We start from the raw sequence: 17,647 nt of genomic DNA on the forward strand, positions 1-17,647 counted from the left end.
AGCTTCAGCAGGCGGGACAACGTGTGTTACGTCTCTAGTGATTGGTTGGGCACCGGAAACAGGAAGTGTGTGCGGAGAGAGGGCGATTTCCTGCCACACTCATTGCTGATCGGAGACGTGAGGGAGAAGGAGGAGACAGCGGATCAGGCGGGAAACGCGGAGGTGAATATACTTGGGTGTTGTAACATGTGTGCGGGCCCCGGCTCCGGTACCTCAGGGGCCACATAGTGTACACACCTTATGGCGGCTCCAGCTCAGGGCCGGTGCGCAGTCACGTGCTGCCCCTCTGCATCACCCGTAGGGGGGGTCACATGTGTACGTGTCATGATAGCTCTGTACCTTTACATCGGGGGTGACGTGTTTGAAGGGATTATCCATGGAGGGGGTGAGATAAGAGGGTAAGGTCTGTTCTCCCCACTCCTGCCACGTGGTAACAGTCATGTGACTCCTGCAGCCAATTGGTGACTTTAGAGTCACATGACCCGGCTGATCCGGATCCGAGGCTGCTGGTTGGCCGGAGACTCAGGTTCTGGGGCTCAAATAATGAGCGGTCCATATGTCATCAGAGGTGGTGTTGGTGGGGGGTTCTGCTTCACAGTGTTACTAAAGCTACAACATGGAGGGGCTCTGGTTACACATCCCTTCAGGCTCAGTATCATAATTTTAAGTTGATTTTAGTAGGATTGAGGCCTTGGATAAGAAATATAAGTTGATTACCAGAGTCTATCACAGATTTTGATGGTAGACTTACTTTAAGGGGTTTTCCACCTAGATATTTATGTGTATAAATGCTTCCCTATATACGAGTCTCATTGTTGGGACCTACATTGAGGGAGTAATGGAGGATTAGAAGTTCCCCCAATGCATATCACTCTCATGTTTGAACGTGATCTCCTAGGGCAGTGGTTCTCAACCTGGGGGTCGAACGACCAAAACTGGGGGTCGCCTAAAGCCATCGGAGCCGCAATTTTATTGTGTTTTTACTGCGAGTTGCATGGTTTGGGGTCACCACAACATGAGGAACTGTATTGCGGGGTCACAGCATTAGAAAGGTTGAGAACCACTGTCCTAGGGAGACACAGAAGTGAATCTGAAGGTTGTGTCTGGTATTACGTATCTGTTCTTTTCAGTGCAGTCTAGAAAAGGTGAAATGCCAAATACAACCCATGCACCGGTGTGGTGCTCTTTCTTGAAGAAAGCGGGCATGTCATCTGGGAAAAAGCACATGAAAGAAAATTCCCCTAGTGATGTTTACACCATAAAGATAATTTTTTAATTCCCTTGCTGTACAATTTTGCTCAGTTTTATTGCTGTTTTAGCTCCTATCACTCGGTGATAGATAGTGTAATATTCCAAGGGGTGAGTGTGGGACTCTCTAAGCAGACACTTCGTGATTCATCTAGTCTGTGAGCTGACAATGTGCTAAGATTATCAGGGTGCAGGTTTATATACACTTTTATTTGGCTTCTGAACATTCACAAGTATCTGACACATCAAACACATGAGACCGATCAGAGATGAAATAATGAGATGCATATTACACATGACATTCTCCACTCTAATATTACAGGCATAACGTACACAGCTCTGCTATATCTCACCTATAACACATACTAATCAAATTTTCCAGAGAGCAGCTCAGTGCAGCGTCAGACAGAAGAACCAGTTGTCTTCCCCGACCCTGAACTCAGAAGATACAGGGTCGGAAACCAGAGCAACCAAAGTTGTGTACACTAGGACTGATAGAAAAGGGTTGGATTTATATCTGTGAAATTCTGTATTTTAGTGTTAAGAATTTGTTATGTAAGAATTTATCTTATATTTAAGAAACTTCTCTTTGTGGAAACATCCCTTTAAGGGCTTATCTGACTGAATAAACTTACCTGCCCCCTGTAGTGCTGGCTCTTAGATCCGTCTGCAGTGCTCACGTGTGATGTAGATCACATGTCTCGCTGGTGACCTCTACACACAGGGCACAGCTGAGGTCAGCTATGTTTTTCCATTTACTTATCTGCAAAAAAAATACAACTTGTCTCCCAAAATAACAACGTCAGCAGGAGAATAAGAGGAATGGATATCTGAATGTGGCAACCTAGATGCCATAACAGTCTCCCAGCACTATGACTCCCAGCAGGAGAGCAGTGTGGCTGTACAATGTAGTTACCAGCGGTTGATGCCTGCAGTAACAATCCGTTTTTTGTTTTTTTTTTCCCCTGTAGTTATAGAAAATGGGACGCAGAAAGTCAAAGAGAAAGCCTCCCCCCAAGAAGAAGATGACGGGAAATCTCGACACCCAGTTCACATGTCCATTCTGTAACCACGAGAAATCCTGCGATGTAAAGATGTAAGATTGTGACCGCCATGTGTGCCTGATACTTGTTCTTAGTCACGTGACCCATCTCCGCTTATAATAAGGGTCATGTGACATGTGCTCCGGTTCCCTGGTATACAGCAAACATTGACAGACTCCCACCCGTAAATGGGACATGCTGCAGCCACTCACTGTATACAAAATCTGCTGAAATTGAGGCCTAGAATTAACAAGCTGCGTGTTGTATAGGCTGCATACAACACGCAGCTTCTTAATTCTGTTTTATGCGTGTTGTATGTAGCCTGTGAAATTGCGTAGCTGCCATCCTACAGGAATTAGAATAGGCAGTGGGCTATAGCTGGAGCTCAATTCATTGTGGCCACCCCTGTGTGTCCTTGTCCTGAACTGCCTATTACACAGACTGGTGAACATGCCTGAATGAGCCTTTATATCAGCTCGGTCCTGACTGTTGCCCCATGTGAATATGAACATGTTTTTGTCCAATCTCATAGGTATGAATAAGTAAGCACCAGTCCATCGCTGCAGCCCATGTGCTGTTATCACTGAGCTCTGTCTGTACAGGAGACGCCATGATGTGACTCCCCAAACTGTCTTAGTGATTGTTTCTTCTATCGCTGCTCCATGTTTCAGGGGGTTCTGCACTGTCAGTCCTGTTCACCTATTTAATCACCGCTGGTGGGAATGACTCCCACCTAATGACTGAGTTTTCTAGTGACCCAGAGAATGTTTGATAGACATAAGCTAATATTTGGGGGGATCACAATAGGGATGGCTTAAAGGGGGTTTCCATGCAAAAATACTCTCCTAGAAAATGACTGCTGAAGGATTGTCTGACAAGTATATCTGTTTCTTTCTTTTCTCAGGGACAGAGCCCGGAATACGGGGGTCATCTCCTGCACCGTGTGCCTGGAGGAGTTCCAGACCCCCATCACATGTATCCTTTCTTAGAACAAGGGTCGGTTTCAATCTCATTTTCCCTTCAGACACAATATAGAGGCGCCCATTACTAGACTAGAACGGCACCTGAATATTGTGTGTCATGTGGTCACAGGCAGTAAAGGGTAATCCTATGCGCTCAGGATAATCCTGATTAATAATCTATCCTGGTGATGGAGATTTCCAGAGCCTTATCAGGCCAGATTGATATAAACAATGTCTACTACACAACCCGCTGTAAAGTAGAGACCCTGGAAATCACTTTCCATAATCTGCCATCCATGTATATGGTAAATACATTGTCTGCATTGAACCCCTCAACTGCTACAGTGAATCGAAAATCGCACTTTGCAATGTACCTCAAAACGGTTGCAATGAAAACTACATCTCCTGATAAAAAAACCAAACCCTCGTACAGCTCAGTAGATGGCAATGGAAAAATTTTAATGGACATCTAGGAGATGAAAATGTAACAAACCCTCAGCCGTGTTAAGGCATTACAATTCCATCTGCTCCCCACATTCACCTGTAGCTAGGGCTTTTCACACCACATCTTGCAGTGAATGGCAGAGCTAGGAGGGTTTCTGTACACATAACCCTGATGACAGTAAGCGATGAATGGTACTGAGACCCATAGTATGGAACAACTTAGGATCCTAGTGATATATCCCAATATATTGGAGGGCAAAATAATCTCAATTTGGGCCTTTAGATACTTAGACATAGACTTTCACAGCATAAGGTGAGGGGGCGCTGTACACATAGTAAAAGTAGAGGCATAAGGACATCACCACCACGTCTTGATTGTTTGGTGCCAGGCTTGATACTGGTGCTTAGAATTTGGGCTCCCCACGCCCTCTCCTGTCTGGTCTATGTCTGTACGTTTCCCCTTAACCCTTCCGGTCCAGACCTGTCAGAACCTGTGGACGTGTACAGTGACTGGATCGATGCTTGTGAAGCTGCCAATCAGTAGCATCGCGCCCGGAGGGTGATCTGGTACCAGATGCCCTCTGTACATAGGTCCCTACTACTCACCGGACTTCCCAAGGACAAGTTCAGAGCGCCCCCTGGTGGCAGCAGGACAGCGACATTCAAGACTTCACTGTAAATAAATGCTGAACCTCGGCTGATAGCATCTGGAGGCGTCAGACTGCGAGTTTATAGGAGGATTTAGGTTAATTTGTGATTATTTTTCCCTAGTGATTATTATCCCGTGTTATTTATGTACGTTCCTCCCGACCTCACAGGTCGGGGGCACATTGTCACGGTGCTGCAGCTGTTCTTCTTTCGGTTCTCACGTTTTAATTGATTTTGTTTCTTTTGCAAAAAAAAGTTCTGAACTGCTACACTACATATCTCAACTTCCAGCATGTGCTCCATTCACAACCAGAGCTGCTGCCTGTCGGTTATAACCTCAAGCGAGTGCTCTGCTGTGGTGCATTGCAGATGATGTATTCATAGTGTGCTGTAACGTCTACAGCTTTATGGGCCTTGACCTTACAGCAGCTTTTGGTGTGACTGGATGCAGAAGCTGACGTGTTTATAGCGGTACTTACCTGCCCTCGCTGCTCTCACTGCAGATGGTATTACGGTACCTGCTTGTGAGTGCAGCTCAGGGTGTAAATTGAGACTATGTAGTGCTGCATCTGGTATTCGTCTATGGAGAATTGCATCAGATGTAGCTTCCTCAGTGCACATGCCAGCATGCTGCATTGTAGAACCTGCTTCTGCCTGCAGCTCTGGATGTGACTGGAGTATGTCCTGATTCTACACAAGAATCTACTCCCAAACTTTCTTACTTTACCTGAAAACCTAAAATTATTTACATTGGCCAGAAGTCAAACTAGTGAGCTGCTTTAGTTAAAGGGCATCTCCACCTGATCTAGGCAGGCAGGGGCAAGTTGTGTCCTCTTTATGCTGCGGATTGAGCTCCCCCTCCATGATAGGAATGGAGAAGCTACTTGTGTCTCCTGGGATCTGGTGTGATGTGTAGTAACTTGGTTCTGCCATAAGGTGGCGCTGTCACACGTACACTATGCCCAATGTGTGACCATGACCCGCAGGATCAGAGGTCAGTGTCATATCGCTGGCTGCCTACTGGGTGTCCTGAGTTCTATTTTCTTCTATGGGGCTGCTTTTCCCTAGGAATTGGATGAGACAAGGGTCACTTATGGGCACCACCGTGATGTTCTGGTTCTCCAGGTTCATGAGGGTCCCAATAGTCAGACAGCCACAGATCGGTCATTGGACAATCCTTTTAACCCTTAACAAGATGTAACATCTTCATTGGATAGGAAAAAGTATCTGATCACCAGGACATGTCATTAATCATTAAATAGGATTCTCCTGTATGATTGGAGGAGATGTGTGACCTCCTGGGGACAGATGGCGAGCTGTGTATTGCATCTCTACCCCATAGATGTGACCTGGTCCTACATGTACACTACTACTACTCCAGTCACATGGGGAACATCAGGACCCTCAATTTTTGCTATCATAATGGGTCCCATTGATGGGGCACTTATCCTCTATTCTATGGGAAGACCCCTTTAATTGGGGGCATCCATGGTCACACAGTGTTCTGGGCACCATACTGTAATCCTGCAATTTTATTTTTCCATTGTATATACCAATCCCGGTGTTACGTGTCTGTGGACTAGAAATTCAAGATTTTTTTAAAAAATATTTTATTTTGTAGATGATGATTGCAGTGTCTATCACCGAACAGCAGAGATCTGTCACCACTTTGATGTAAAAGTGATTTTTCTTTTCTTTTTTTTAATAAAACCGACTGTGAGGCATGAGGTGTGTGGTTTTCTGATCTGGATGGGAATCTTCTTATCTTCAGTAATTGTAGTTTATATCATATAGCAAACCAGAACATGATCAGCTTGATCTGTTGTGTGGACAGAATAGCGCCACCTGCTGTATATATTGTGCAGTTTTCTTTTGTCTATCTCAGTAAATTTGCTTAAGTGGACACACACGCTCAGTCTAGTCTCTGCTTCCTGTAAGAATGAAAAACGTACTAAATAAGGCTGCATTCACACCACGTTGTAAGGATATGTAGGTGGTTTCTCTTGTTCCCTTAGGCTTATTTCACATGAGATAGGCTACATGCACACTGCCGTGAGGCTGCAGCGCGGGGAGAGGAGGAGGAGAGCGCCGCTCACCACCGCCCCTCTCCATAGAAAGTTATGGCGCACGGCGCCGTAATACGGGAAAAGTCCTATCATGTCCGATCTTTTCCCCGGCTACGGAGTGGTACGGTGCCGCACGTGTGCTGCACTGTACCGCTCACGTACAGGGCCGTGAGCCCATAGAAGTGTATGGGGGACGTACACTCACCGGCCACTTTATTAGGTGAGTGTCCAACTGCTCATTAACACTTATTTTCTAATCAGCCAATCACATGGCGGCAACTCAGTGCATTTAGGCATGTAGACATGGTCAAGACAATCTCCTGCAGTTCTCCCGAGCATCAGTATGGGGAAGAAAGGTGATTTGAGGCCTTTGAACGTGGCATGGTTGTTGGTGCCAGAAGGGCTGGTCTGAGTATTTCAGAAACTGCTGATCTACTGGGATTCTCACGCACAACCATCTCTAGGGTTTACAGAGAATGGTCCGAAAAAGAAAAAACATCCAGTGAGCAGCAGTTCTGTGGGCGGAAATGCCTTGTTGATGCCAGAGGTCAGAGGAGAATGGGCAGACTGGTTCGAGCTGATAGAAAGGCAACAGTGACTCAAATCGCCACCCGTTACACCCAAGGTAGGCAGAAGAGCATCTCTGAACGCACAGTACGTCCAACTTTGAGGCAGATGGGCTACAGCAGCAGAAGACCACACCGGGTGCCACTCCTTTCAGCTAAGAACAGGAAACTGAGGCTACAATTTGCACAAGCTCATCGAAATTGGACAGTAGAAGATTGGAAAAACGTTGCCTGGTCTGAGGAGTCTCGATTTCTGCTGCGACATTCGGATGGTAGGGTCAGAATTTGGCGCCAACAACATGAAAGCATGGATCCATCCTGCCTTGTATCAACGGTTCAGGCTGGTGGTGGTGGTGTCATGGTGTGGGGAATATTTTCTTGGCACTCTTTGGGCCCCTTGGTACAACGCCACAGCCTACCTGAGTTTTGTTGCTGCCCATGTCCATCCCTTTATGAGCACAATGTACCCTGTAACATCTGATGGCTACTTTCAGCAGGATAATGCGCCATGTCATAAAGCTGGAATCATCTCAGACTGGTTTCTTGAACATGACAATGAGGTCACTGGACACAAATGGCCTCCACAGTCACCAGATCTCAGTCCAATAGAGCATCTTTGGGATGTGGTGGAACGGGAGATTCGCATCATGGATGTGCAGCCGACAAATCTGCGGCAACTGTGTGATGCCATCATGTCAATATGGAGCAAAATCTCTGAGGAGCTTCCAGCACCTTGTTGTATCTATGCCACGAAGAATTGAGGTAGTTCTGAAGGCAAAAGGGGGTCCAACCCGTTACTAGCATGGTGTACCTAATAAAGTGGCCGGTGAGTGTATATCGGCCGTATATACGTCCCCCATACATGTGTGTGAATGTAGCCTAACATTGATATTTTCCATCAGATTCCAATCCCTTTTTAGTGGGTCAGTTTTTCCCTTTTTTGATCAGTTTTCCCTGCTTTCTGCCAAAACCCATTGAATAAAAGGGGTCAGACACGAGTGAGAAACAAAAGCAGAACGTGTGTGGGAAATTCTCATGCGAAAGGATGTTACCTCCAGTGATGGAGGGACCTCAGCGGAGGCTGGGGATGGATGCAGTTCTGTTGCACCCGTCCCCCCTATTACGTATACTTCCCTCAGCAGGAGCAGCAGGGTGATCTAGTCTTTCCTGTAAGGATGAGACCTATACTGGTCAGGCAGAGGTAAAAAGGATGCCCGTATCTGCCAGTTTATGCCAAATGTATCCATAAATCAAGATGTTGTCAACTGTGGCCTAATAAAAATCTGGAGTATCTAAGCTTGTCATAGAAGTTTCTGAGATGTTACAGTGATTGCATCGGCTTAGTGTCTCCTCTGACAAGCAGAGAAGAGGCGTATAGTGGCTCACCATACAAGGGGTTTCTCAAAGTGACCCGACCTTCATGGATCCTCTAGTTCTGACCACACTGGTATCTGTTTACCACTACAGACTTCAGCAATTGGATGGGAGAGTCATGAGATGTAAGGCTACATTTGCATGGACGAATGAGGGTAGTATATACTATAGACGTCACTACTCGTCGCATCGTACCGCTGTGTACACTGGGAAAAGCTAGAACATGTCCTATCTTTCCCAGTGGACACGGCCGGGCATCTCTTTGGAGAGGGGATGGTCACCCCTACTCCTCTCTAGCGCACTGGGTGGGCATACGTTTGTCTGAATATAGCCTAACAGTGGACACATGTGTATATATATATACCTGTGTATTAGTGTCATCTCTGCCTATAATACTCTGTGGCTCTCCTAATGTGACATTGCTACACCTCCCTGCAAATTTGTAGCGCATTAGGAGAACATTACTGCTTTCTTTCCAAAACAGAAATGCTCTGAGTGAAAGCTGTAACAGGTGTCTGGTTGTATGTATACTAGCAGTCACTCAGAGAGGAGGGGGTGTTAAGTAGTGCATCGCAGGGTGAGGCCAGGTGCTAAAGTAGAAGCTTGAAATTACAATAAGTAAATTGGAAATGACCTGGATTTAAAATTTGGGTGTTGGAGTTTCCCAAAAATTCTGTCCATAATGGTTCCTACTTGTTTTTTTGGTGTAGTTCTCAAGGGGAGACATGATGGGATTGTGTGGCCAAAGTAATACTTTAAAAAATGCAATAAATATAAAAAAAATTTCCCCCATAAAATAAATAAGAATAAATAAATGGTCACATATATTTTGGCCACTAGAGGGAGCATCATCCATGTACTTTCCAAATGTTCATACATGGTAAAGGACCTTTTGTGATGTCATGATTGAGGAGGGACAAGTGTCCTGCTTTTGTTCCCCTGAAAGCAGGAGGGCAAATATTGGAACTATGTATCCTGGATGTGTATCCGGTGCTGTAGATCAATACATATATGAGTAACAAGTGCAGACAGAGCTGTCTACGGGTCACTGCATCCCCCAGAGCAGGACTCTGGCTCCTCCCCCATCATGATGTCATCCCAGGTCTTGTGCAATGCTTCACCATAGGAGAGATGTTCAGATGCTGTTCACACTCTCATCCATGACCATCACTAGGTCCTACAGGGATAGTCAGGATACCCTTCTGTGATGAAGTTCTCTTTGATGGGTCTTTCTTACAGGGGCTGTCCAGGATTAAGGAATCATGGCTGATTTCTTCCATAAACAGCATCACATCTGTTCATAGTTTGTATTGCAGCTTGGCCCACTTCACTTTAATGGAACTGAGCTGCAGTACCTGATGCAACCTATGGGCAAATGTGGCGCTGTTTATGGAAGCGTTATGTATGGAGAATGAGGAATGTGTGGGAATAGAGCCGCATTGTTTAACCTTTTCTTTCCTGCTGGTCTCTGATGCCTCCCACCTCTATGGATGGATTCACACACAGGAATAAAGCACACGGAGCCCATGTAGAAATATAGATCTAGAAATATATTTGCAGTCGGTTCTTGAACAGAGCAGAGGTGACGTGTCAATTACTGCGGTGATGAGAGGAAAGGGGGGGGGGGGGGCGAGGGACATGCATAAAACCTAGCCAGGCAAGTCATTTATGTATTCTGCAGAGCATTGCACCCATCTCAGCGGTCATCCGTCACCCTATCCACCTCTCACCTGCCAGAACATTGTCCTATAGAAATCCCTCCCATCTTGCACAGTGTCCCATCCACTCGTAGCTAGCTGCAGAGCATCGCTGCCCTGACGTCACCTACTCCGGTCCTTTCTGCCCACCTCTGCAGTGACGCTCTGCAGACTAGAGAAGCAGCGGTGCTTAATATAGGAGAAGGATTGTGATCTGTAGCTTTTACATCCCCCCCACACACCCCAACAAAATAACAATAATAAAAAAAAATGTTTATGCCCCACCAGCCGTGAGGGAAAGAAGAAGCGGAGGGGGTGCAATGCTCTGCAGACGTCCACCTGAATACAATATAGAGGCAATGTGACGCTGGTTGTCAGTCTCTTGTAGAGTGGTGTCAGGCGCAGAGGGAATGGGTTTATTTCTTTACTGCCAAAGCAGCGGGCATAGGCTGGCACAGAATGGCAAGTTTTTACCCCTTTCCTGCCAGGAGAGCAGAAAGTGGGTAGGATGAACGTCATTCTCTGCCAGAACAGCAGGTATGGGACGGGCAGCATCTAATTGCCAGAAGGCAGGCTGGCACAGAGCGGGCATCATCTATTTCTTCCTTTGCAAGAGCAAACACGGATAGTGGGTAGCGTTTAACCCCCCTTTGCCAGAGCAACTAGCACACACTGGCATAGAATGGGCAGCATGAACACCGTTCTCTGCCACAGTAGCAGGCACACACTGGCACAGAAGAGGGTGGTGTACGGGTTATTTTGGGTATGGATGGTGTTACTCGGAGTTGTAATACTGATGGCTGCCGTCGTACTCGCCGTCCTCGTTGGGGTACAGGAGCTCATTGGGGTCCAAGCAGTACTTGCGGTCGTAGACCTGGCGCGGGAGGCCGTACACAGTCATGCCTTGCTGGGATGCCCCCTTGTTTGTGCCCATTTGCAAGGGTATGGTCTGGGTGTCGCACTGCTCCATGCCAAGCTTCTGCTCGAAGATCTGGCGCTTGGTGCCTGGAGCCGTCATGCCGGCCTGAGGAGATAGGAATAATGTTATGTCATTGCTTCCCATTATGTGATGTTCACATCCACTTATTATGTGTAAAAGGGTAATGATCTGCTGTGCCTAGATCTGCTGACCCTCGTTTTCGTGATCTGTGGGGGTCTCAGCACTGAGACCCCCACTGATCAGCAAGTTAGGCCCTAACCAGTGGATAGGGCCTAACTTTTTTTTTTGGTGGGAAAACCCCTTTAAGCACAGCGCCTCAATTGTATGGTGGTAGTCTGTGGTATTGCAGCTCAGCCCCATTCACTTGAATAGGATTGAGCTGCAAACAGATCAAGTGACTGATAGAGGCGACATCACAGGCCAAGGAAGTGAAAGCAGCAGTCACCCAAGTGCTGAGACCGCTCCAACCAGCTGATCGGTGACTATGCCGGGTGACAGATCCTTGCTGATTTGGTATTGATCTGGTATTCGTAGGAAAGGTGGCCAAAATTAAATCCTAGAACACCCTTTACTATAAGCATCATAGATAAACACTACTTTCAAGAATGTTTGAAAAATTTGAGTAACCTGCAGTCACCACTAGGGGGAGCTCCCTCTATACTCATGTCTACGGCTCCCATTAAAGTGAAAGAAATTAATATTAACACAGCAACACATAGGAGAGAGGCTGCAAAGTAGCTCAATGTAGAGAGCACAGAGCACAGCAGTGTGAGGACACTCCCCCAGTGCACTTGGCGACTCTACAATCCTGGAATATATAAATGCATTTTTCTTTTCTTTATACTAACGCCATAGACAAAGCTATAATTACACTTCTCCGGGAAGGGTTAAACGTACCTGGGATGCCCCTTTGTTGGTGCCCATTTGTAAGCTGATGGTGGCCTGGTCCACTGGTTGGTCGGTGCCCAGTTTGGGGTCATACAGATGTCTACGGGTGCCGTAGGATGTCATCCCTTTTTGGCTGGCAAACTTGTTGGTTCCCATCTGCAAGAAGACCAAAGGTTTTAACCATGTATTCCCCATGAGCTAGTGAGAAGAGCTTTGTACCATCTCCTATGGCTCCACTATCCTTCTAACCTAAACTGTGCTGCCATCTGGTGGTGAGGGGTGGGATATGACAAATTATAAGGTCACCCCCTGTAAATCCATTGGGATTATTAGACTGAACACTTCATCGCATGTATTGGATATGTTTGAGGCATTTCCTCTACTTTATTTATGCTACTATTATGTCTGAACCCACAGCCCCCCCTGCTGGTGTCTAGTGAGAATACACAAATCCCAAATTCACCTGAAGCCCGATGATGTTTCTCCCTTCCTTAAGTTTGTCCGCATTGAATTTCCTCTCCTGTCGGTCGGCATATTTGACTCCAAGGTTGACTTTAGCTCCTTTTGACTTGGCCTAAAATATTAAAGGTGAAATATGTGAGCACCAGGAAATTTCAGCAGCCCTTAGTCTACACTGTAAGATATTCAATGGCATAGTGTGCTCCATGGTTACACGGCTATAAGTAGTAGCTCCAGTATATCTACATATTCTAGTTGTCCTGTTCTTCCCTATCCTTTACACTGAAGACAGAGAAATTGTTCTGATCAAAATAAACCATACGCCTGAAGAATTGCACAAGTTTGCAGCTCTGGATGTGATTGGAGTGTAATAAATGGTCAGTTAATAAATTAAATATGCAATTTACAACCATAAGGAACTAACAACATGACATGATTTGCTGCCCTGAGTATATTGGCAGGAGAAGACTGTCATCCTGTGTATATTGACCACCAGGTGGCGGGAGAAGTCTGTCATCCTGTGTATATTGACCACCAGGTGGCGGGAGAAGACTGTCATCCTGTGTATATTGACCACCAGGTGGCAGGAGAAGACTGTCATCCTGAGTATATTGACCACCAGATGGCGGGAGAAGACTGTCATCCTGAGTATATTGACCACCAGGTGGCGGGAGAAGACTGTCATCCTGTGTATATTGACCACCAGGTGGCAGGAGAAGTCTGTCATCCTGTGTATATTGACCACCAGGTGGCAGGAGAAGACTGTCATCCTGTGTATATTGACCACCAGGTGGCAGGAGAAGACTGTCATCCTGAGTATATTGACCACCAGGTGGCGGGAGAAGACTGTCATCCTGTGTATATTGACCACCAGGTGGCGGGAGAAGACTGTCATCCTGTGTATATTGACCACCAGGTGGCGGGAGAAGACTGTCATCCTGAGTATATTGACCACCAGGTGGCAGGAGAAGACTGTCATCCTGTGTATATTGACCACCAGGTGGCGGGAGAAGACTGTCATCCTGTGTATATTGACCACCAGGTGGCGGGAGAAGACTGTCATCCTGAGTATATTGACCACCAGGTGGCAGGAGAAGTCTGTCATCCTGTGTATATTGACCACCAGGTGGCGGGAGAAGACTGTCATCCTGTGTATATTGACCACCAGGTGGCGGGAGAAGACTGTCATCCTGAGTATATTGACCACCAGGTGGCAGGAGAAGACTGTCATCCTGTGTATATTGACCACCAGGTGGCAGGAGAAGACTGTCATCCTGTGTATATTGACCACCAGGTGGCGGGAGAAGACTGTCATCCTGAGTATATTGACCACCAGGTGGCAGGAGAAGTCTGTCATCCTGTGTATATTGACCACCAGGTGGCAGGAGAAGACTGTCATCCTGTGTATATTGACCACCAGGTGGCAGGAGAAGACTGTCATCCTGTGTATATTGACCACCAGGTGGCGGGAGAAGACTGTCATCCTGAGTATATTGACCACCAGGTGGCAGGAGAAGACTGTCTTCCTGAGTATATTGACCACCAGGTGGCGGGAGAAGACTGTCATCCTGAGTATATTGACCACCAGGTGGCAGGAGAAGACTGTCTTCCTGAGTATATTGACCACCAGGTGGCGGGAGAAGACTGTCTTCCTGAGTATATTGACCACCAGGTGGCGGGAGAAGACTGTCTTCGTAAGTATATTGACCACCAGGTGGCGGGAGAAGTGGACAACCCCTTTAAGAACCCCTGTACACGGAAATGCAACAGATTTTCCACTTGGATTTGTGTGTGAATATTTGCTGTGGACTACAGTAACTTTCAGATCTACCAATCAGATTGCTGCATTCCTGGTTTTTATGGCAGGTTATAGAAGCAATGTTCTGATTGGTTGCAACTTAAATAGGACAACTTACCACGCTGGCCAGGGCGAGAAGTGTGGACTGAACTTGGGTGAGGTTGGTGTTCTCAAATAGGTCATTAGCCTCGAAGATGTCGTGTTGTTTGACTCCGTATGCTGTGATGGCCTTGATGAAGTTTCCAATATTTTCCAGCTGTAGAGACATAAAACATTGATTAACTTATTCCCAATATTTTTAGTAAACCCCTATCCAGCTGAAATGTGATATTACTGCCTAGTGGAAGTAATTATCAGAATTACCACCTTCTAATAGGATTTGAACAGTTTTTTCCAGAAACAGCGCCACACCCTTTTAGAGGCCGTGTCTGGTACTGCAGCTCAGTTGTCACTTACCTGATGCCAGTTCTGTGTAGACTCATTGATCTTCCTGACGGATCCAGGCTCCAGCTTGTTGATTAAACTGTGTGAGACGGAAAGAGGGAATATATTAGATTATGATTTATGTCACCTCCGTAATACAGACATAGATAAGAGCTGCACTCACTCGCACAGGATGACGCCATCTTTCAGGGACTCCATGAACTTGTTTCCAATGTTCCTCCCGGTTGTGCTTTCTATCCACTGCCTCAGCTCGGCCTCCAGGTGGGGGTCATACTTGGAGGCCAACTGGAAGTAGAGAAGGCAGAGGGTGAGCAAGTACTACAACTCCCAGCATCCATCACAACTATATATCAGTGAAGGCTATGTAAGGCCACGACAAGATGGCTTACCCCTGCCTGATGTGACACCGTTATTTCTTAAAAGTGGTATGAGGTTATCAACTTTGCAAGTTTGCACAAGATTTAGCACAATTTTGCCAGTTTCTTTCCTTTGCTGTTGGATTTATTAGATATTTGTGCCAAAGTTAATAACTTTGTGATTCAAAGTAGTCAAGAGGGTGTGGTTATGGGCGGAGTTGACTATGGCAGTTTATACCACAATTGGGACTTGGAATTGGATGTGGTTTATATACTAATTTGTCCCAGAAAAATTATGAGGCCTAGTAGGCCCCATGTATTATATCTGTACTAGGACACATCTGCCTCAGGAACCAATCACTGCTCAGCTTTTATTCTTTGAACCTTTTAGGAGAAATGAAATCAGCGCTCTAATTAGTTGATATGAGCCACATAGACAGATTTTTCTGTCAAACATATTTGATAGATAAAGAGCGGGGTCCATTTCATCACACAAACAGACCAGTGGAGCAGTTATCCATAGTAACCAATCACATTCCAGCTTTCATTTTTCAAAGGACAACTGGAAATTGAGAGCTGGATTCTGACTGGTTGCTATGTTATAAATCCAGTATAACCAACCAAAACCACAGAATAAACTAAAATCTCCTGATATTTAGCTATAAAACAACAACTTTTCAGTCAGGTCATCACCAAATATATAGTACCACATACACAATAACATAGTAATATAATATGTCAGTCAGGGCCCTATAAATGGTTGATCTGCTCTGAGCACTAGACACAATATGGTTCTGGTCCGTTTAACACTGGCTCCATTTCTATGTCGTATTACAGGCAGTCCCCGGGTTACATACAAGATAGGGTCTGTAGGTTTGGGCTTAAGTTGAATTTGTATGCAAGTCAGGGCCCTGTAGATGGTTGATCTGCTCTGAGCACTAGACATAGCATGGTTCTGGTCTGTTTAATGCTGGCTCCATTTCTATGTCGTATTATTGGCAAATTTAGTAAGTGGCGGATGTGGACGCGCGGTGTTATCTCGCTGTGACCAGGCGGCAGGTGTGTGTCCAGTTTTTGGTTTTGTTCATTTACGAAGCATTTAATCAGGGAAATGCCAAAAGCCAAAAAATTAGGAAAATATTTTGAGCAGTCGCCGGTTTGTACTGACATTAGATAGAGACCACGTAGTTAGATGTAGTCATATCATCCAATGCTTCACAAACAACTCCCTGGTACCCCCTACTAGGGGCAATGATATGCACAGAGCACAATACAAGGAGCAAATCCCAAATTCAATTGCTATGTGAATGCGACCTAACTATCTGATCACTGCTAAGAGACTTGTGCATGGGGTATGTACCTACAAAATATAAGGAAGATGGTAACACCCATTTGTCGATTTTTATATATATTTCCTGGAAAAATAACAATACAAGTTTCGGATGACTGGTAATCTTCTTAAATTTGGCATCTATGGCCTACTTCTGTCTAGATTCCATATTTATAATTAAGCTCCAGGGCCCCTCTGTGCTGTTGATTTCACAGGCTGTTACACTGTGCAGGAGCACTTTCCCCATCCCACTGTGTGAGATTACAACAGGTAGAAGGAGAGGTGAAGTCCTGAGGGAGCAGGCAGAGGAGACAGAGTAACAGCCTGTGAAGCTGCAGCACTGAGGGATGTCTGGTAACACCCCCCAGAGCCCTTTATTAGCATAAACTTAAAAGTAGGTAATGGATAACAAATATGAGAAGATTACCAGAGTCACGGTGCCTGGATCTATCAGTAATGTCCCTGGCTTATCATATATGATGGTAGATTTAATATTTAATATACAGCCCCTCGGATGCGGGAGAATTATATTTGTCTTTGTTTTTTTTTAGAGTCCTCAATGTTGGCAAGAATGAGTTTAAGGCAACAAGAGATCTATAAGGCTCTTGATCTGTAATCCAGAATTAGGGACAAATCTCTCCTGTGCTGAGGGTTTGCTACAATGTGTAGTTGAAGAAGATAATGGATTCCTCAGGAATGTTGAGATGCAACACTGTAGCAGACCTTCTGCTGTGAGAAGTTATGTGCGTATGTTAAGCCTCTGAGTGTTGCTATTCACTGACAGCAAGCAGAGAAATGGAAACAAAGTATTATTCTGAATTAGAAGGGTGCGTCCTATTTATTCCTGCACAATGCCAGGCGGGATGTGGCAGAGAGGAATGGGGGTGGGGGGCATGTATGAACTGAGCGTAGGTGGTATGAGGAGGAGGGGGCAACTTCCATCCCTCGGGGGGCATCATTCTGGCGTCTGTGAAGTTTATATAAAGAACAATGACCCAGTAAATCTCTGCGTGAACTATGGAGTCAGCTATGTGAAGAATCACCCGGCGGGTGCATGCCAGGCTGCTGGGACCACCCTGCAGACCCAGGATCAGGATTTATAGGGTGAGGGGCAGTAAGTAAGGTATTGGGGCAAGTATATATTTCTGCAGTGGCCAAGATAAGTAGAAGTAGCAGAGAAGATATTATAGAGAATAGATGCAGCAGGAGGGTGGGATGATGGGGGTGATGATGCAACGAGACTGGACTCTCTCCGCGCTGCCAACCCAAACATTGACAGATATGGAATTGACCAAACTTGGGAGCGGATAGAAGACTGCACAGACCCCAACCTCACATCCACATCTCTGCTACACCCAGAGACACCAGGGCTCATCCATCATCA

General features: G+C 45.9%; 2 protein-coding genes across 4 annotated transcripts in view; one reads left to right on the plus strand and one right to left on the minus strand.

The window, feature by feature from the left end:
- Positions 1 to 3: 3 nt before the first annotated feature.
- ELOF1 (elongation factor 1) lies at positions 4 to 6,069 on the plus strand. The gene is made up of 4 exons (XM_072149603.1): positions 4 to 162; positions 2,220 to 2,344; positions 3,196 to 3,266; positions 4,177 to 6,069. Exons 2-4 carry the CDS (start codon positions 2,229 to 2,231, stop codon positions 4,239 to 4,241), a joined length of 252 nt encoding a protein of 83 aa, XP_072005704.1. The 5' UTR covers positions 4 to 162; positions 2,220 to 2,228; the 3' UTR covers positions 4,242 to 6,069.
- A 3,811-nt stretch (positions 6,070 to 9,880) lies between these two features.
- The window catches only part of CNN1 (calponin 1), a 29,619-nt gene continuing 21,852 nt past the window's right edge, over positions 9,881 to 17,647 (minus strand). For 2 of the 3 annotated variants that reach the window (XM_072149604.1, XM_072149605.1), the window contains 6 exons: positions 14,741 to 14,862; positions 14,590 to 14,656; positions 14,252 to 14,389; positions 12,340 to 12,450; positions 11,886 to 12,032; positions 9,881 to 11,072 (listed from right to left, as the gene is read on the minus strand). In XM_072149604.1, coding sequence (XP_072005705.1) covers positions 10,824 to 11,072; positions 11,886 to 12,032; positions 12,340 to 12,450; positions 14,252 to 14,389; positions 14,590 to 14,656; positions 14,741 to 14,862 — 834 coding nt within the window. In that variant the 3' untranslated portion in view covers positions 9,881 to 10,823. Of the gene's footprint in view, positions 11,073 to 11,885; positions 12,033 to 12,339; positions 12,451 to 14,251; positions 14,390 to 14,589; positions 14,657 to 14,740; positions 14,863 to 14,966; positions 15,275 to 17,647 lie in introns of those variants that run through there. The other variant, XM_072149606.1, reaches the window with a different exon arrangement.

The sequence above is a fragment of the Engystomops pustulosus genome, chromosome 4, assembly GCF_040894005.1.
Source record: "Engystomops pustulosus chromosome 4, aEngPut4.maternal, whole genome shotgun sequence".
Lineage (NCBI taxonomy): Eukaryota > Metazoa > Chordata > Amphibia > Anura > Leptodactylidae > Engystomops > Engystomops pustulosus.

Coding starts and splice junctions, on each gene's coding strand:
- ELOF1 (XM_072149603.1), top strand. CDS start 2,229: ATGGGACGCAGAAAGTCAAAGAGAAAGCCTCCCCCCAAGAAGAAGATG. Junction 2,345..3,195: donor AAATCCTGCGATGTAAAGAT/GTAAGATTGTGA, acceptor TTCTTTTCTCAG/GGACAGAGCCCGGAATACGG. Junction 3,267..4,176: donor GTTCCAGACCCCCATCACAT/GTATCCTTTCTT, acceptor CTTCCGGTCCAG/ACCTGTCAGAACCTGTGGAC.